The sequence below is a fragment of the Hypanus sabinus genome, chromosome 6 (genome assembly GCF_030144855.1).
Source record: "Hypanus sabinus isolate sHypSab1 chromosome 6, sHypSab1.hap1, whole genome shotgun sequence".
Taxonomy (NCBI): Eukaryota; Metazoa; Chordata; class Chondrichthyes; order Myliobatiformes; family Dasyatidae; genus Hypanus; species Hypanus sabinus.
In genome coordinates, this window is record NC_082711.1 from 166,730,247 (window position 1) to 166,750,601 (window position 20,355).

At 46.0% G+C, this 20,355-nt stretch overlaps 2 protein-coding genes across 4 annotated transcripts in view; one reads left to right on the top strand and one right to left on the bottom strand.

Moving 5' to 3' along the window:
• The first annotated feature begins 539 nt into the window (after positions 1-539).
• rflnb (refilin B) overlaps positions 540-20,355 on the top strand; it is a 40,880-nt gene continuing 21,064 nt past the window's right edge. The window contains exon 1 of one of the 3 annotated variants that reach the window (XM_059973419.1): positions 540-731. In XM_059973419.1, coding sequence (XP_059829402.1) covers positions 726-731 — 6 coding nt within the window. In that variant the 5' untranslated portion in view covers positions 540-725. Of the gene's footprint in view, positions 732-1,215; positions 1,860-20,355 lie in introns of those variants that run through there. The other 2 variants (XM_059973416.1, XM_059973417.1) reach the window with 2 other exon arrangements.
• On the bottom strand, positions 10,709-13,479 carry LOC132395116 (uncharacterized). Its single transcript, XM_059971422.1, has 2 exons — positions 12,496-13,479; positions 10,709-11,475 (listed from the first exon to the last, which is right to left on the bottom strand). Exons 1-2 carry the CDS (start codon positions 13,261-13,263, stop codon positions 11,392-11,394), a joined length of 852 nt encoding a protein of 283 aa, XP_059827405.1. The 5' UTR covers positions 13,264-13,479; the 3' UTR covers positions 10,709-11,391.

Consider the following 20,355-nt stretch of genomic DNA (forward strand, 5'->3'; position numbering starts at 1 on the left):
GTTTTATTCTAAATCCCATTTTACAGATTTGACCGTGCTGGGGAAGGTAGAGAGAGGGGAGATTCATCAGTTCTGAGGAGATAGCGGATAGGCTGAGTATTACTTCCCTGGAGTTTAGGAGGCTGAGGGAAGACCTGACAGGACCATACACAATTAAGGGTCCTGGATAGACGGAATCCTTTTTTTCCCCATGGTGGAAGAGAGATGTCCAGATGAGAGATGAAAGATAGGTGTGGTGGAGATCTGGTGGGAGGTTTTTTTCACACGCTGAGTAGCTGGATCTGGAATGCGTGGTGTGTTAGAGTGGTAGAGGCAGATTCTCGCATTGCCTTTGGGCAGCATCTGGACAAAAATTGCCACAACATATAAAGGCGAAATGGGGTTAAATGGGGGTAGGATAGATCTGTCCATTGGTCGACCTGGACAGCCTGGACAAAAGGGCCTGCTCCGATGCTGTATGACCCTCGGACACACCCACTACAAAGGCACATAAAGCCCACGCTGCCACTCGCGTACAGGAGCGCGGTACGATAGGCGGCACTACCTCGCTCCCTCAGGTGAACACGAAATTCCTCACGATGTATTTGACAAAAAGGGAGTTGCCCTTGATGTCGCAACTAATTTCTATTCCTCAAAGAACATGATCAAAACAGACCAAGTAAAATCAGGAAGGTTGAAAATATTCGGCAGATCGGACAGTAACTGCGGAGAGAGAAATCAAGTCGATGAACGTGAGTATTTGCAACATCTTCCCATACGCTGTGTTCTGTGCTTGGACTGAAACGGTGTTTGGGAATGCCGGTGAGACTCATCGATTTTTCGCGTTAGAAGACTTTATTGATTCGGGACCTTAGCTGTGAAATGTGTTCTATAAAAGAGGATTTTTTTTTTTTGCTTTTCGTGTAGTTACTTCTTTCACCTGAAAATGTTCGGCACAAATTAAGAAGAAACGTGCCCGCATTGCGAATCCGCCGAATTCACGTCTGCTCCGCTCCCCCTGAACCGACGGCAATAATACCGATCGCGCACACATCTGCAAAGCATCTCGGCCCCTCCCTTTGGCGTGCGCGGCCACCCCACCCACACCCCGCCCAGTTTATACATAGTCCGACCCCCCGTTTAAAAGCAAACGTGAAAAAAAAGAATCCGCCTGCCGACTGAAGGGATAGTGTTCGGGGAGGGGTGCACCCACCCACCTCACTCTGCGGGTCAGTCGATACGAATCCAGCCACTTTATAAGTTTGCTGTGGGTTGTTCCAAGTTCAAGCTATTCTTTACATCCCCTCCCCTCCCACACAGGAGCCCTGGGCTGCCCAATCAGCAGACGGGTAGAGAATGCAGGCGGTTCTCTCCGCTGTTACTAAATCAACCGCTTCGCAGAAACAATGAGGTCCTTGAGTTCGGGTCCGGGTGGAATGTGTGGCTGCTCCTGAACTCCCCGTGAAGTCGCACGTCGGGACAGGGGACACTGGATTGAGTACATCGGCTCGCAGTTTGATAGAAAGCCTCACTGCAAGATTTTATTTAATTACACCCGCTGGATTTTGTTGTTTTTTTAAAAAAAATATATCCGACTGCATTTTAAGTACAACCTAGGTGGACGGAAGCTGGCTGGGGCAGATTGTGGGCAAGCGGCGATGGTTGGCAGCCTCAATCTCCAGGAGGTGACTGGTCCCCTGGTGGAGCCGAAGCGGCTGGGGGAAAGAGTGCTGGATAGTCCCGACTCGGGACTGCCCCCGAGTCCAAGCCCGACGCCCAGCGTTTGGCTCCCGTCCCCGGGGAGTTTGGCAGAGAACCGGCTACTGGAACAGGATGATCACGGCTTTCCGTCCAGAGGGCATCCCCGGGCCTCGGTGGGTGTACGTAGATAGTTGGACAGTCTTAACGTGGCAGCGATTTAAAATTTACCGCAAGTTAAAGCGAAAGTCTGAAACAGCATCTGATTAAATCCTTTGTAGAAATGTCATTGCGTTGGAGAGAGTTGGTTTGTTGCAGTTCTCAGATTTTGAACTTTTTAATGAAAATGTAACACTTTATGGTTTGTTTCTGGTGTTTGGGATAGATGTTTTGCATTTGAAGTATTAGAATGAAACTCAGTTACGAGAACAACAGTTTGCGTTGCGGAACATAGATTTGTGCGCTCAGAATTTTTTTTTCTACTCGCCGTTTATTTTTGGCTAGCTAATCCCCCCCCCCCAACCACCCCCGCTATTGGACTTTTCTCTTTGTCGGTTCCCCAGTGCATATGGTTGAAAGCTGTCTGCTTGCATTCCCTGGGAGGAGCCGCGTAGATAAACTGGCCGCAGAGCGGCATTTAATAGCTCTCAAACGTGAACTAGATGACCGGGCGGACAGTCACCAGACTGCCAGGCGCTAGGTCGCAGCCGGGAAGTACGTGTCACCTCGTCCACCGCTTTATCTGCTGCTTGGAGAACGCCGTGCGTTCGGCGGTGGAATGCCCCAGGGAGCTGGCGCCGGGCCGTGTTAGTGCTGGACACATATGGGCAGCCTGGTGCATGTCCTGGGTGATTTTTGTCTCCAGTCTTCGAATCAATTTTAACAAACCCCCCCCCCCCCCCCATCCGCTCTGCAATTACCGCGTTACACCCTCGGTTTGGCTGCCCTCCCAGTAGTTAAAAGTCTGAAAATCTACCGTTCCACCCCCCCTCCCCTTCTGTTAACCGATGTTTGGTGAGGAGTGTTCACTGAAATGAATGAAGAAGTGAAGAGCCTATCTTCATGTTCATCATTCTGGTGGGACTTGGACAACCTGGGCATAACGAGGGTGTGTTGTCTGAGGTGCAGGACAGAACTCCCCGGATCATCGTGCGGAGTGCGACAGACAGGGCCGGTAGATTCCCTCCCATAGAGGGCTGTGCTGAGTGGGTATTTCAGGAAATCTTGGAGCAGACAGGTGGGGTTAGCACATATGTGGGCCGAAGGGCCTTCCGTATGTCCAACCCCTTGACCAGTGGTGTACTGGAGATGCCACGATTGAGGTATTGAGATGAAGAACCAGTCATGTTGGTATTGCCTGATAGAACAGGCTTGAAGGGCTGAATGGATTTGAAGAGCCGTGTGTTCTTCCATGTCAATCAGCATTTAAGCATGGTCTCGGACCCCGGGCTGAGGTGTACTAGATGCTCCGCAGGTGGCAATTTTTCACCTGGAATGTACTGCTCTGACCTTGAGGGTCAGTATTGTGACTGGCTATCCCAGGTGGTGTTTCTTTCATTCATCCCCAATCCCAGGGTGGTTAAGGTGATTTGAGCAGGTTTACCCCCATCTCCCATCTGTGGGGGGGGGGGAACTAGCGAGTTCTGAGATGATCTGTTCACCCCCTGCTCTGTGCCTGCATCTTCAGTTGGTTGGAGGGTGCCCCCACCTGCTTCTGAGAGTCCTGCGTAGAAACAGTTAACTTATCTTAACTCAACTGGATGGGTACATTGATGGGGAAATGTTAGGGTTCAAAATGTCAGGCAGGCCAGGTCACTCAGTCATTGGTAACTAATTCTGCCCTCAATGGGAAGCATAGAGGGATATGGGTTAAAACGCACGCAGATGGGACTAGCTCAGGTAGACAGCTTGGTTGGCATCTGGGCTTGTTGGGCAGCAGGTCCCATTTCCATGGTGATTACTGCAGTCTGAACTCCTTTGTCATTGGTTGTGCAGTATGAACCCCCTCAAACCTTTCCACCTCTCTCACTTCTACTTTAAGATGGCCCTGAAAACCTAATCCCCTCTCGGCCTCCGGTCACCTGACCTCGTCTCCCTGTGCAACTTTTGGTGTCAGATTTTATGTGACCCTTCTGAGAAAAGCCTGGACGCTGTGCTGTTCAGGACAGTGTGTTCTATTTGCACCACAGCTTGGCACCAGCTCCTCCCCTCACGGACAAAATAACACAAGGGGCAGCAGCCTGTGACTGCCAGCAGGAGTCAGTTGTGGAGAAAATTATTATTTCCATTCGGATATGTTGTAATCTTACTGATACCTTCAGAGGGATTGTGTGAATAGGGACTATCCTCGGGCAGTGGTTCCCAACATGAGGTCCACGGACTCCTTGATTAATTATGAGGGTCTGTGGCATAAAAAAGTTGGAGAACCCCCCCTGATCTGTGTGCACTTCTGAAGTTAAACCAGGAATGTATGAAAATATCCTGGTATTTTTTCCCTCCCTCCCTTCCTTCCATTCTTCAATCTGGCTTCCCCTTTTCTCCTCACCTGCCTATCACCTCTCTCTGGGGCCCTTCCTCCTTCCCTTTCTCCCATGGTCCACTCTCCTCTTTCAGACTTTACCTTTTTCCACCAATCACCTCACAGCTTCTCACTTCATCCCCCACCAGCTACCCATCTGGCTTCACCTATCACCTTCCAGTTTGTTCTTCCTCCCCTCACCATCCCTCCCCCACCTTAATCTGGCTTCTTCCCCTGTTCATTCCAGACCTGATGAAGAGTCTCTGCCCGAAACATCAGCTGTTTGTTTCTTTCCCAATGCTGCCTGTCTTACTGAGTTCCTTCAGCATTTTTTTTAAAAAAAAGAGTTTTATTTTTATTTACCTTGGTGATTTAGTGTGGCGTAGATCCTTCTGACCCTTCAATGCACGCTGCCCCGACAAACCCGATTAACCCTAACGTAATCGCCGGACAGTTTACAAAGACCAGGTAATCTACTTGCTATGTCTTTGGACTGTGGGAGGAAACTTGGAGAACCTGGGGGGGGGGGGGGTGGAATCCCACACTCTTTCCAGAGGAAAGACAATACAGAGACTCCTTGCAGAACAGCTCTGGAATGCCCCAAGTTGTAACTGTGTTGCACTAATTGCTATCCTACCCGAGTGCCGAATCTTGTGTGTGTTACTCTGCATTTCCAGCACCTGCGGTATTTCTGTCACAAAATCAGTACAGTCTGCTGGTGGGTAAAGTGCTGCTAATCGGAACATAAGAGTTTCTGTTGATGCCAGAAACAAGACCATAAGATGTAGGAGCGGAATTAGGCCATTTGGCCCATCAAGTCTGTTCCACCATTTCATCATGGCTGATCCATTTCCCTCTCAGCCCCAGTTTCCTGCCTTCTCCCCGAATTCCTTCATGCCCTGACCAATCAAGAATCCGTCAACCTCTGCCTTAAATATACATAAAGACTTGGCCTCCGCAGCTGCCAGTGGCAAAGAATTCCACAGATTCACCCCTCTCTGGTTAAAGAATCCCTCCTCATCTCCGTTCTAAAAGGACACTCCTCTGCTCCAAGGCTGTGTCCTTTGATCTTAGACTCTCCACATAAGAAACATCCTCACCACATTCACTCTGTCAAGGCCTTTCACCATTTGATAGGTTTCAATGAGGTCACCCCTCATTCTTCTGAATTCTAGTGAATACAGACCCTGAGCAATCAAATGCTCTTCATATGACAATCCTGGAATAATTTTTATGAATCTCCTTTGAACCCTCTCCAGTTTCAGCACATCCTTTCTAAGATGAGGAGCCCAAAACTCACAATACTCCAAGTGAGGCCTCACCAGTGCTTTATAAAGTCTCAACATTACGTCCTTGCTTTTATATTCTAGCAGACATCCCACCTCTCCTGGAAGGTAATGTGAGTCTCCTGCGTATTGATAGTGGCTCCCTGACACCTGCAAGTTATATGCAATATCCCAGAAATCGACTTTTTTTTAAGAGACAGCAAGCGCACCATGGCAGAGTGTTCCAGAAAAAAGGAAATATAAAACGTACTTCACCCCAGACCATCTAAAGTGTACCCCTGCCTAATATGGGTAGAAAATAATGATAGTGTTGCTCGCTGCACTGTTTGCAACAGTGACTTTTCTACTGCCCATGGTGGGTTAAAATGTAAAAGACATGTTGAGGTGAGTTTTGTTCATTAGCATAGCTAACGTTATTTAAACTAGCTGGCCAGCTGCTAAGGAGCTACTCTACTGCAGACATCCCACCTCTCCCGGGAGTCTCCCGCAAATTGATGGTGCTCCCTCCCTGAAATGAGTTTTTGCAGGGTGTGGTGTCTGTTCTAGTCCTCTTGAACTGAATGCTAGCATTGCATTTGCCGTCGTCACCGCAGACCCGACCTGCAAATTGACCTTTGGGGAATCCCAAGCCCCCTTAGAAAATCACTAACCCACAAAATGCTGGAGGGACTCGGCGGGTCAGGCAGCATCAAGGGTCTCTGTTTGAAATGACTGTTTATTCCCCTGTAGATGCTGAGTTCCTCTAGCATTCGTGAAAGCGTTGCTAGTGTCAAGATTGCAGATGTGGCCTCTCTTGCATGTGAGTTGGTCAGTGTTTTGGTCTGTTTAAGCCACAGGATTGTGTATTGACTCCTACTCCAGATGCTGAGCTCTTCTGTGGCTGCAGGTTGGGGGTGCTAATGAATGCTCGGTGCTGCGAATGCCCGGGGCGAGAACGACAATAGAGCAGTAGGATTAAATGTTGTTACCGAGAACATGTGAGCCACGGTCAAGGCTGGGCGATTTGAAGTTTGAGAATGACGAAACAGGCCCATTGGGGCACAAACGTGCATATTCAAACCTGCGTGTGTTAGATCCCAGGATGCTGGTTTGGTCCCCACTCTCCAAAAAGTTAACATGCAACCGTTTTTCTTTATGAGGACTTGCTGTGCTCAACATGGCTATTGCCTTGTCTCCTCTTTGGTTAAAAAGAAACGGTTTGAGAAGCTCTGAAAGGGAAGAGGGGTGCTAGACAAATGTAAGCCTAAGCTGTCGGAGTGGATGAGCAGTATGGGATGGCCTCCCGGGTCAGTGCTGAGCCAAGGGTCTTCCGCCTATCTAACTGGCTGTGTAGCAAGCAGAGTGATGTGCTGGGGCACTGACCAGAACTGAGGTGCCTCTCACTTGGGTTCTGCGGTTGGCCTTGACTACCGACAGGTCTCCGGTTGCCGCGGGGAGCCATCCCGGCCCAGCCGCCGAGGGCAGAGTTAGCAGTGACTGAGTGTGCCGGCCGGGGTGGATTCGCTTGACGTTTGCTGTTAATGACGGACAGTCTCGACCTGATGATACTCCTCGTGATCCCAGTGTTGGGTATCACTTGGATACTGCTGGCTACCCTGCAGGGTGCTGGGTGGGAGCCCAGTCTATTTTTAATTGTAACTATTTTACCCTTTTAGGGTAAAGTCCTTCCCTTCCCATCTTCTCCTCCTCCCCCCCCACCCCCCGCCGTCCATCCCACAAACTCGGTCCAGCTGGATGTTGGTGTGTTTTCCCCTGGGAATATTTCATTGCTGCCTTGCTATTCAAAAGTGAGCTCCAAGTGGAAGTGCAGGAACACCAAGGAGACTTGTGGCTTGATAAGCAACTGAAGGAAGGACGGAAGTTCTTCAGTGATGTCGGGGTGTGAGGGGGATGGTTATTGAAATGTTTTAAATCGCTTTGCAGTGTGGTCAGGGACTGTTTTGTATTTGTGGGATGCAGGGGTACCTAATTGCCTCTAAGTGGTAGCGCGTCCTCTTGAACTAGGGGAGCCTGCTTAGGAAAGGTGCTCCCAGTACTTTGCGCCTTGGGGGCTGAAAGGATTGTGGGGTTGGGGGAGGCGGTGATCTCGCTGATCGCTCTGTAGCGAGGGCTATGCATATGGGAGGTACATCCCTTTAACACACCGCTCTACTTTCCATGTCAGATTTATCTTGTACAATTAAATTTTGCACATCGTGTTGAACTGCTTCATTTGGGAGGAGTCCTGGAGCATTACAGTGCCGGTACAGGTCTTTTGGCCTATCCAAGCTGTTAATCTGCCTTGTCCTATTGACTTGCACTTAGACCAAAGCCCTCATACCTCTCCCGTGTATGTTACATGTTGAAATTAAACCCCCATTCACCACTTCCACCGGTAGCTCTTTCCACACCCTCGTCCTTCTGAGTGAAGAAATTCCCCCTCAGTTTCCTCGTAAATTTTTCATCTTTCATCCCTTAACCTTTGACCTCTAGTTCTAGTCTCACCCAACCTCAGTGGAAAAATCCTGCTTGTATAACCCTCATGGTTTTCTACACCTCTATCCCCTCAATCTCTTGTGCTCCAGGGAATAAAGTCCTAGTTAAAGTCGCTATAACTCTGATTCACAAGTCCCAGCAATGTCCTTGTAAATTTTCTTTGTACTCTTCCAATTTTATTCATAGCTTTCCTGTAGTAGGTAGGATGTTTCTCAAAAGATATTTCTCTATAGTAATGTCCTACCACACCCTCCCTAACCCTGCCTGTTGAAACAACATTCTGTTGGAACTGTCATCCCACCTACTCTTGAAAGTGTTGGTTCAGACAGGAACCCATCAATAAATTCCTTTTGAAAGGTTATGATGCAGTACCTATACTCAGTGGTGATCCACACCTGGGCTAATGAAACGTAAGCATGCAGGAATTTATGGAGGGTGGGAAGGTTCATAGTTTCCCGATTAAAAGTACTGCCTTGTGTCTGAACGTTAACCTTCCCCTGCAAGGTGTGTCTTTGATGGTCCAAATTAAATTGGGGCAATTAAAAGTTGAGGGTTTTTGTAATGTAGGAATAAAAAAATCAGCCTGGCATTGATTGTTTTAACTTCAGCTCAACACAACAGCTTATGGAAATTTTTAGCACCATCCCACAAAAAATTGAATGTATTTTGAGAGTGCTACCCTTGGTGGCCCGCTTGAGCACAGTAAGATCCCACAAATGGAAGTGGGATGGAAAATCAGGTGGTTAAGCAGTGCACGCACAATGCTGGAGGAACTCAGCAGGCCAGGCAGTATCTACGGAGAAGCGTACAGTTGACATTTCAGGCTGAGACCCTTCGGCAGGAATGGAGGAAGAAAGATGAGGAATGGTGTTAAAATGCGTTTGAGGTTGTTGAGCAGTATTGCTTGCGAACACACACATACGAAATGTTGTTGGAACTCAGCAGGTCAGGCGGCGTCTATGGGGAGGAATGAATGATCGATGTTTTGGGCTGAGGCCCTTCATCAGGATTCTTCATCTCCCCCTTCCCCCCCCCCCCCCCCCAATCCTTTTACTTGGAGGCTGTTTCGTTGTTTCAGAATGTTTTGACTTGCTGTCCATTATGCTGTTGGTATTCAGGTCATCAAAGGTTCTTGTTCTCCGTCTCCGTCTCTCTCTCTGTACTTGGCGATCCATTGTGTCCCCAGTGTGTTTTAGGGTCTACAGTACAGTGTCAAGTTGTCTTTTGGTCTCCCATGTTTATTCTGCTCTTCAGGGAGTACATTCTAGAGACCAGTTTTGGTCTTGGTATTTCCAGTGTTCAGGGCTTCCCTCATCATGTCAGTAGCTTCCTCTTGGTTTTCACTTCTGTCGGTTATGCGAGTCCCAGGTGGAGACTCAGGAATACCATCACACTCAGATGTAGAAGGATTCTTTATTGTTGTTTCTATTGTTTGACCAGTCAGGGTTGTTAGCCCTGACCTGAACCTGAAGGATTAGTGACCTTTGGCCTCTGCCCTTTGACCTGTTTGGCATGGGTGACCCTACCAAGAGCCGAATCATGAGGCCCGACTCCAGCTAGCTTAGCTCTCCGTGTCATTGAGACGTGAAGGCAGCAAACCATGGTATGGTTGTGGTCCTGGAGGGAGATGCTTTGAGATGCATCTAAAAGCAGAATGTGAAGAGCTGAGTCTTGTTAATCTGCTTGTTTGTTGTCATTAGCGTCAGCGTGCTTTTGAAATAGTCCAGAAGTTCAGATTTCATCTATATATATCAGTAAATCTTTGGCCAAAGAATAAGAAAGGTAGCAAAGTTGGTAGTGTTTGAGGTGGTCTTGCATGTTTGCTCATGGGCAGTTGTCAAGGTAACATTGTCAAAACCTCTCATCCAGGTTGTGCAGTGTTGATGGGGAGGACTGTAGACATTGCAATAGTTAACAAGTGCCTTGCTATTGAAACAATTGATAATATTGTATTATTCTTAATTGGGGCTGAAGCTTGGGCTGACTTGGGCCTACTCTGACTGCTCTGGGAGCGGATCTGCAACTCCGTCTGGTTCGGGATGCTGTTGGCTTACTTCAGTTGTTGGCAAGATGTGATTTTTTTTTCTCCCTTTTCTCTTTTCAGTGATTTTTTTGTTTTTTTTAAAAATTTAGTTATTTGGGTTTCTTGCTTTGTAGCTGCCTAAAAGCAGACAAATTTCAAGGTGTATAATTTATACATTCTTTGAATCTTAATATGTTTAACTACATAGGCTTCTATGTATGGGTCACAGATGTGGCCTGGGAGCAGGAACAGTCACCACTAAATGTCTTCAGCAGAAAATGCTGGAACTGCTTGGGTCATTCAGCATCTGTGGGGAAATTCTAGCATCAGCCCCCTTCCTTTCCAGTCCTGATAAAGGTCTTGGCCCAAAACATTGACTGCTTTTCTGCTCCATGGATGCTGCCTGACCTGCTGAGTTCCTCCAGCATTGTGTGTGTGTGTTGCTCAAGATTTGTAGAATCTCTTGTGCTTTATGATCTGTAGAAAGAGTAGCTAACGTTAACTCTGTGACCTGAATTTTTCCAACATTTTCTGATTTTTTTTAAAAAAATTTGATTTTCAGAGTGCTTGGTTCTTGGTTTTTAAAAAAAATCTTTGTAGAATTCTACAAAGAATCTTTGTAGAAATCTTTGTAGCCTGCCTTCGAGGGGTTTGCCACTGTGTATTCGAGCAAAGATGAGTATGCTTTGGGAGTTGGTGCAGGGAAAAGATTGGCTATGATCTTATTGAACAGAGAATGGGCACTAAGAGTTGAATGTTCTACACCTACTTTTTTTTTTATGGTGTGATGCACCATCAATAACTCACTCTGAGACGTAAGGCGAGATATCAGCTTTTATTGACTGAAGAAGGAACCAGCAGTAAGTGACCATCATATTACATCCTGGAGAATGAGGCAGAGGATCAGACCTCAATCGCCTTTATACAGGGGCCTGTGGGAGGAGCCACAGGAGCAGTCAGAAGGGGGCGTGTCCAGACAGGCACATAGTTCACCACATTCACCCCCCCTTTGTTTGAAAGAGACCCCATGTGGCGAAGTTTCTTACAGGTCAAGTCTATCAGGTGGTCGAATCTGTCGCTGCGATCTACGTAGCACCGGCTGTGATTGCACCGATGCTGGCAACATTGGTGATTGCACAGGAGACGGAGGTTGTGCTGGTTCCAGCTCATGCATGTGCGAGGCACCTGGTATATGAGTGTCATGAGGAGTCCATGTAGGGCCTGGTGAGCGCGGTGTCACCTCGGGTACAGGGTTCATAGTTACCGGAGAGTGTTCAGGGTAGGGGTCTGCTGCACCTGCGGCCGCCAGGTCGCGGATGGAGACCGTGTCCTCCCGCCCATCAGGTAAGACCACGTAGGCATACTGGGGGTTCGCATGTAGAAGGTGAACCCTCTCGACCAGCGGGGAGTATTTATTGCTCCTCACATGTTTCCGGAGCAGCACTGGCCCCGGGGACATCAGCCAAACTGGTAGAGCGGTCCCAGTGACAGACTTCCTGGGAAAAGAGAATAGGAGTTCGTGAGGGGGGGTGGGGCCACCATCCGACCACCTGGGCCCTCCAAGGGCTTGTGCTTGGCTCAATGATCCCCTCCCTGAGCAGCCGCTGCACCTCTGACTGAATGAAGGCCCTGTCCCCCGCACTGTACCTCCTGCTTTTAGTCACCACCGGTTTACAGTCGGGGTCAGGTTGGCGAACAGCGGCGGGGGAGAGACCTTGAGAGTGGAGAGACTGTAAGTGGTGTCGGTAGCGCAGCTGTCGTGTTGGATGGAATGTGTGTGTCGCTGTGTGTGTGGTCAGTAGTGATGAAGTCCCACAGAACTGAGGATTCCGGACAGTGAGTGGTGGGAGGGGCCCGTCATATACCATAGTCACACTTTCGAGGTGGCTCTGGAAGTCCAGCCCCAATAGCACAGGTGCGCACAGATTAGGCATGACCAGTAGCGCAAAGTTCCGATATTCTGTGCCTTGCACCACCAATGTTGCTACACAACCCACCCGGATGTCTGTGGAATGCAACCCAGAAGCCAAATGGATCTTCTGACTTACTGGCCGTGTTGCGAGTCCGCAGCGTTGCACTGTGTCCGGGTGAATGAAACTCTTAGTGCTGCCTGTGTCAAACAGGCATCTAGTCCAGTGCCCCTCCACCAGAATGTCCATCATGGACCTTGCAAGCTGGTGTGGGGAACTTTGGTCGAGGGTTACAGTGGCCAGAGTTGAATCGCCGTCAGGGTACCCGGTAAGCACTGGAGGGTCGGGGGCGGGGCATGCTGACGTTGACAAAGATGGCCGCCCACATCCGGGGTACCCGGTAAGCATCGGAGGGTCGGGGGTGGGGCGTGCTGACGTTGACAAAGATGGCCGCCCACATCCGGGGTACCCGGTAAGCATCGGAGGGTCGGGGGTGGGGCGTGCTGACGCCGACAAAGATGGCCGTCCACATCCGGGCATGCAAGATGGCGGCCCCCACGTTTCACCCGCAGTGCTGCACTCCGCTCGCAGTTCAGACTTACAGACCTTGGCGAAATGGCCCCGCTTTCCGCAGCTGGAGCAGGTCGCTTCTCGCGCTGGACAGCGTTGTCGAGAGTGCTTTTTGTGGCCACAGAAATAACAAAGCACAGGCTTCTGACAGGCCACCGCCGTGGTCGGGATCGGGGAGCTCGTGGAATCTCGACTGGCAGCGGCGATTTTGCCCGCGGGAGCCGGCGGTGGCGGGGTCTGAGGTGTCCACGGAACCGGCGGGCAATCGCGCGACTGGACAGCGTCGGCGTAGTGCAGCGCAGCTTCCAGAGCGTTGGCCGTCTCGATCGCCGAGCGTAAGGTAAGATTGGAGTGTTCCAGCAGCCGCTGGCGCATGTACACTGACCTCAGTCCCGTCACAAAGGCATCTCGCACTAGCAGCTCCACATGTTGTTCTGCCGTGAGCGTCTTGCAGTCACAAGCTCGGACGAGTGTCTGTAGTGCTTGGAGAAACTCGGCGCTTGATTCTCCAGGCCGCTGTCGTCGGGTAGCTAAACGATGTCTTGCGTAGACGGTGTTCACCGGCCGCAGGTACTGTCTTTTGAGGGCGTCCAGTGCCCCATTGTAGGTCGGCAGGTCCCGGATAATGGAATAAACTTTCGGGGTGACCCTCGAGAGGAGAATTCTGTACATAACGGTAGGGTCAGTCGCACGAAGCTCCGCCAAGTATGATTGGAAGCATGCAAGCCAGTGTTCAAAAGCGAGAGCTGCTTCAGGGTCTTGAGGGTCCAAATCCAACCTTTCCGGACGTAAAACGGTTTCCATATTTTAAAACTTTCAGTCAATAAAATTGATGCACCATCAATAATTCACTCTGAGATGTAAGGCGAGATATCGGCTTTTATTGACTGAAGAAGGAACCAGCAGTGAGTGACCATCATATTACATCCTGGAGAATGAGGCAGAGGATCAGACCTCGATCGCCTTTATACAGGGGCCTGTGGGACGAGCCACAGGAGCAGTCAGAAGGGGGCGTGTCCAGACAGGCACATAGTTCACCACATGGTGTACACTTTAATCAGTTTTATTTTTTTACAAAAATTGCTTCGGCATACAATATATTTGTCTTCTGAGTGTTGCCTAAACTTAATAGCATATTATCCAAGTCATCAACTTGAAGGTTCAAACTCCACTTCAGTATTTCAATGCATGAAGTGAGCTGAGCTTTGTATGGGGAGATTGCTGAGTCAGGCACTGAATGAGGCCTTGCATAGATGCCAATTTAAACTAACACCATCTTACCTGTATGTTGCCCATTTCCCTCAATAGCCTCCTCGTTCATATGCCTGTCTAATGCCTCTTAAACATTGCTATCACATGTTTCTATCACTTCATCTGGCAGCCAGTTCCAGGCACCATTTTAAATTTATTTTCAAAACTTGCTTACAGGTAAATCTCCTTTAAACTTTGTACTCTCACCTTAAAGACCTGCCTTCTAATAGTTCACATTTCCAACCGGTGGTTGGGGGAGGTGGTGTTTATCTACCCTGTCTATGGCTCATTTAATTTTATATACTTCTATCAGGACCTCCTCATCCTCTACACCAGAGAAATCCATCCTTAGGGTCCATAATTAGACCATTCAGACCAGTGAGACTCCTCTGTCATTCAATCGTAGCTGGTTTATTTTCCCTCTCAACCCTATTCACCAGCCTTCTCCTCATAACCTTACAAATCAGGAACCTATCAATTTCTGGTCTAAATATACTCGATGACCATTTGTGGCAATGAATTCCACAGATTCACCACCCTCTGGCTAAAGAAATTCCTTAACTCAGAAAGGTAGTGTCTGTTATTAAGGGCCTCCAGCACTCAGGGCATGCCCTTTTCTCACTGTTACCATCAGGTAGGAGATACAGAAGCCTGAAGGCACACACTCAGTGATTCAGGAACAGCTTCTTCCCCTCTGCCATCCGATTCCTGAATGGACATTGAAGCTTTGGACACTACCTCACTTTATTTTAATATACAGTATTTCTGTTTTTGCACATTTTTCAAAATCTATTCAATATATGTAATTGATTTACTTGTTTATTATGTTTTATTTATTATTGTTATTATTTTCTCTCTCTGCTAGATTATGTATCGCATTGAACTGCTGCTGCTAACAAATTTCACGTTGCATGCTGGTGATAATAAACCTGATTCCGATTATCTCTGTTCTAGACTCTCTTAGACATTAGAGCTGTGTCCTAGACTCTCCCACCTAGGAAACTCCTAGGTCCTGCCATTTTCTATATGCTTTTCTCTAAATTTGACCTCCTACATTGCAATATATTTTTTTTCTTTTTTTTCTTTTTCAGTCTTTTTGCTATTGTTATTAATATCAACAAAATACAATTGATACATAGATAATGGGATTACAAACATACACATTTCAACTGCACATGAAAGAATACATAAGCAATGATTACAGTATAAATGAGTATTCCCAAATCGTGAACGATACAGTATATAAATAAACAAGGCAAATCCAGGTATATCATAATATGTAATTAAAAAAAGAAAAAAAAAATATGAAGAAAAAAACTAATCTAATAATCTAATAGCTAATAAGGAGAAAAAAAAGGAATAAAGTAAAAAGAAAAACTGAAAAAAGAAAAAAAAAGGCTGTTTATAATGTCTCATAAAAATACAGAATCATCAGTGTCGTCAACTCTGATCCTCTCAACATATATAAAATCAAAACTGGAAAATCAAATAGGCTTGAAACAGGGTCATATTACATCATATGAAAATATTGAATAAATGGTCTCCATATCTTTTCAAATTTAATAGAAGTATCAAATACACCACTTCTAATTTTTTCTAAATTTAAACATAACATAGTTTGAGAAAACCAATGAAATACAGTAGGAGGATTAATTTCCTTCCAGTTCAACAAAATAGATCTTCTAGCCATTAGTGTAAGAAACGCAATCATTCGACAGGCAGAAGAAGATAAATGGAGTGAGTCCATCATTGGTAAACCAAAAATTGCGGTAATAGGATGAGGTTGTAAATCAATGTTCAATACCGCAGAAATAATATCAAAAATATCTTTCCAATATTTTTTCAAAAGCAGACACGACCAAAACATATGAGTTAAATACGCTATTTCAGATTGACATCTATCACAAATAGGATTTATATAGGAATAAAAATGAGTCAATTTATCCTTGGACATATGGGCCCTATGTACAAACTTAAACCATTAATGAATGTTTGGCACATATAGATGATGTATTAACTAATTGAAAAATTCTATCCCAATTCTCAATAGGAATAATAAGGTTAAGTTCTCTTTCCCAATCATTTTTTGTCTTATAAAGGGGCTCTGAACGTATCTTCATAATTATATTATAAAGTTTTGATATAAGCCCTTTTTGAAAGGGGTTTAATTCAAACAAACTCTCCAAAATACCTGAAGACACAAAATTTGGAAAAGTAGGAAGTACAGTATTTAAAAAAATTCCTAATCTGTAAGTATCTGAAAAAATGAAATCTAGGCAAATTATATTTGTTAGATAATTGCTCAAAAGACATAAAACAATTATCCAAAAATAAATCAGAAAATCATAGTAATTCCTTAGTTTTCCAAGCCGAATAAGCTTGGTCTATAATTGAAAGGTGGAAAAAACAATTGGATACAATAGGAATATTTAAAACAAACTGAGTCAACCCAAAAAATTTCCGAAATTGAAACCATATATGTAAAGTATGTTTAACTATCGGGTTGTTAATTCGTTTTGGCAATTTAGAAAGAGCAAAAGGGAGAGAGGTCCCCAAAATAGAACCCAGTGCAAAACCTGATACCGATTTAATTTCCAGGCTCACCCAATGAGGGCTAAAAGATCCATCCCAATCTTTCAACCAACATAAGCAACATTTTGATATGTGTTTTGGCACAACATTGTGGGCTGGAGGCTGTACTCTTTTGTGTTTTATCTCAGATTTATCCCTATTAAATTCCACCTGCCCTCATTTCCAAATGGTCTATATCCTGTTGAATCCTTTGCAAACCTTCCTCTCTACAATCCCACCAATTTTGTATCCTCTTGTAATCTTAACCAATCAACCCATGTATATATTTTTTCAAATGTTCATCCCATTTGTCTCTATATCACAAACCAGCATTAATCTTTGAGGAAAGTCACTGCTTACAGACCTCTAATATGAGAAACACCACCCTCTCTGACAGCCAAGTCCATTTTGAATCCGATTTACCAAGTCTTTGTGGATCCCATGTACCCTAATCCTCTAGATCAACTCACCATTAGGGACTTCATCAAATGCTTTAAGGTCTATGTTGACAACCACCCTTCCTGCATCACTTATCTTCATCACCTCATCCAAAAAAACTCAAGTTTTAAAGACCAGACCTCCTTTATAGAAGGCCATGCTGTTGCTCCCTAATACATCCATGCTTTTCCAGATATGGGTAAATTCTATCCTGAGGATCTTCAATAATTTCCCTACCTCTGTAAAGTTCTCTGGCCTATAATTGTTCCTATTAAAGAAACAAAGTTGGTTATTTTCCTGCCCTCTGGGACCTCACCTTAGCTAAACAGAATAAGTTTTTTTTTGTAATAGACCCAGCAATCTCCTTCTGCCCCTCTCGATAATCTGAGATGGATTCCCTCAGGCCCTGGTGCCTTTCCACTTATTGTTCCTCAATGGACCCAATACCACCACCACCTTGATAGCACCATTCCTTAGAATATCAGCTTCCCCCACCCTGATCTCAAATGCTTCTGGATTCCTGTTAACTCCCTTTAAGCCTTCATGATTTCCCTGTTTAAATTGTTCATGTTCCTCAATGTCAACTGTACTATATTCTATAAGAGTTCTGCCTAATTGTGGCTTCTTAAACCTTGCATATACCTTTTTCACATTTTTACTGAATTTACAACAACCAGGTTTCCTGAACTTTGCCATTCTTGTCTATTTTCCTCACAGGAATATGACTGCTCCTAAATTCTGATGAGATGCTCTTTATAAACAACTCCCGTGTGTTAGATGTGGACTTGCCCAGAAAAAGCTGATCCCATTTTATTCTCCCCAACTCCTGCCTAAGGTTGTTCTAATTACCTTTCCCCTATTTAACTCTTTGCCCGAAGGTCCAGTCTTAATTGTGAGTACTACAAAGTAGTGATCACTTCCCAAAGTGTTCTTCCACTGAAACTTCAACCACCTGGCCAGGCTTATTTCCCAATACAAGGTCTAATCTAGCTCCTTCTGTGGTTCTATTCATACTCACTTGAACATACATAACAGATTCTGTCTTTGGTATTGGAAAAAGTCTCAGTCAATACTGGTGGAATTAAAATCATCCACTACACCTTTCCATTGTTTTTGCATCTTCCCACAATCTGCCTACATATTTGTTCCTCTGCCTGTATATCTTACTGTTAACTTCTATGAGGAGACCTGTAATAATGATTTCACCTTTCTTTTTCCTGAGATCTACCCAAGTACCTTACTAGATGAACGCTCCAGGATGTCCTCTGAATGCAGCTGAAATACTCTCCTTGATTGTTAATATAACTCTTCAATCTCTTTGCATCCTTCATGCGTGGCCTAAAAAGGACCCCGCAGGAATTCTCTAAGCCCTTCTGAACTTATTGGTTTCCTACCAAATGCAGGTCCCTCTCATGGCTAAAGTTTATCACCTTTCTACCATCAACACCTTGCCTATTGCTTAATTCCTTTATCAATATTTTGCCTCAGCCTGCATTTTATAAAGTGTACTGAGTTGCTTCACAGGCATGGATGTGTTATCAATGAAAATTTATTGCCATGCCAAGTGAGATATTGCCTCAAATAATGAAGACCTTGGCTTTTTGGGAGAAGTGGAGATTTAGGGAGGGAATTCCAAAAGATGGGGCTTATCGCCACCACAAGTGGTCAAGGCGAGACATGGAGGAATGCAGAAATCAGAGGACCAAGAGATTGGCATGGGGGATTTAAAAAGGGAAGTGAGGTGAAGGGCTGGAAAGCAACTAAACTCTTAAGAGAGTGGATGTTTGGTTGGTGTCAGCTACCCCCACCAAGGGTGTGTGTTTTAAAATTTTCCCTAGTCTTCCATTGAAGTTGAAATAATAGTTTTTGCATCATTCTCAGGGATGGGCCAAGTATCTATTCATACCCCTCGGTAAACTGCTACGGGATGGCTTTCTGTTTACGGGGTATTATATAAGAGCTGGCAAATTACCTGAGCTGACCAGACTGGTTTGACGGTGGCTGTGCCTGAACACAACTTGGCTGGAATCCAGCTCAGTCAGCTAGAGTTGTTGTATCTGAATGGAAGCAGTTTGCCTCTGTTTCTCATCGTCTGCCTGGAATGGGATGCTGAGTCAGAGGGGCAGGGAGCCAGTTGGTCACTGGAGTGGGGAAATGAGGGATTAACTAGCTTTCAGCTTGTAGCTTGTCTCTCTTTCTCACACACACACGTACACATACACATTCATTCAGTCAGGTCAGCAGACCTCTTGGGCAGGTGCCTCTTGCTGTTAAGACCATGCTAGTTGTCATTATAATGACCATTCTACATTGAGTTCACACTGGCATCGGCCACCCATCAATGGCATGGGAGTGGGGGGTCCATTTCACCTAACTCATCCATGCTGACCAGGGTGCCTTTCCGAGTTAGTCCCATTTGTCCCATATGGGCATCTAAACCTTTCCTAATCACGTCTTTTAAATGTGGTTATTGTCCCACCACTTTGTCTGACAGCATGTTCCATGTATACACCACCCTTTATGTGGGGCAATACCTGCCACTTGGGTCCTTTTTCAATCTTGCCCCCTTCTTAAACTCCCCCTGTAGTTTTAGACTTTCCCAAACCTGAGAAAAAGACCATGACCATTCACCTTATTGATGCCCCTCGTGATCTTATAAACTTGTGTAAAGTTACTCCGTGGTCTCCTTCACTCCAGGAGAAGCACTCTCCTCTCCTTGTAACTCAAGCCCTCCACTCCTATCACATTCTTGTTTATCTTTTCTCCATCTTGTCTGGCTTCATCACATCCTTCCTATGGCACGGTGGCCAGCACTACAACGCCACACAATATCTTGTAAAGTGATGCCCCAACTTTTGTACCCGATGCTCTGACTGATGGCAAGAGTGCTCAACGCTGCCCTCACCATCCTGTGCCACTACTTTTTTGGGGAACTATGTATGTACTTGTTACCCTATAGCTTTTTAAAAAAAAAACCCTCCAGAACCCTGCCATGGTTTAACTTCTCAAAATGCATCACTTGATTCTTAAGTTAAATTTCCTTTGCAGACTTTTCCAGTTGGTTCAGATCCTGTTACAGCGTCCTTCATCTGACCCTGAGGGATGGGGAGATTGGGTGTGTAAGTAAAGGGTAACACTCTCAAACTGCTGGAGGAGCCCGGGTCGGGCAGCATCTGTGGAGAGGAATATATATTTGGTATTTCGGGCTGAGAACCTTCCATCAGGATGATGTTTCAGTTTCAGCCTGGAAAGTCAACTGTTTATTCGTCTCCAGAGATGCTGCCCAACCTGCTGATTTCCTCAAACATTTTTTGTGTGTTGCAAAGAACTGGAGGGTTCAGGATTTTGCTTCTCCCACCTGTCACCTCCCAGCTTCCTACTTCATCCTTCTCCCCCACTCTCACCTTCCCCCTTACCCTGTTTCACCTATCACCTGCCAGCGTGCACACCTCCTTCCTCCCCTTACTTTAATCTGACTCCTGCCTCCCTTCCTTTCCAGTTCAGAAGCATTGACTGTTCATTCCTCTTCATGGATGCTACCTGATATGCTGAGTTCCTCCAGCATTTTGTGTGTGTTACTCTGGATTTCCAGCACCTACAGAGTGTCTCAAGTTTAATATGCCAAGTACACAGGTC

Bases quoted from the DNA above. Each gene is read 5' to 3' on its own strand.
- LOC132395116 (XM_059971422.1), bottom strand. From the start codon at position 13,263: ATGGAAACCGTTTTACGTCCGGAAAGGTTGGATTTGGACCCTCAAGAC. The intron at 11,476-12,495 runs GTCTGTAAGTCT...CTCTTTTCCCAG, and splicing joins AGCGGGGCCATTTCGCCAAG to GAAGTCTGTCACTGGGACCG.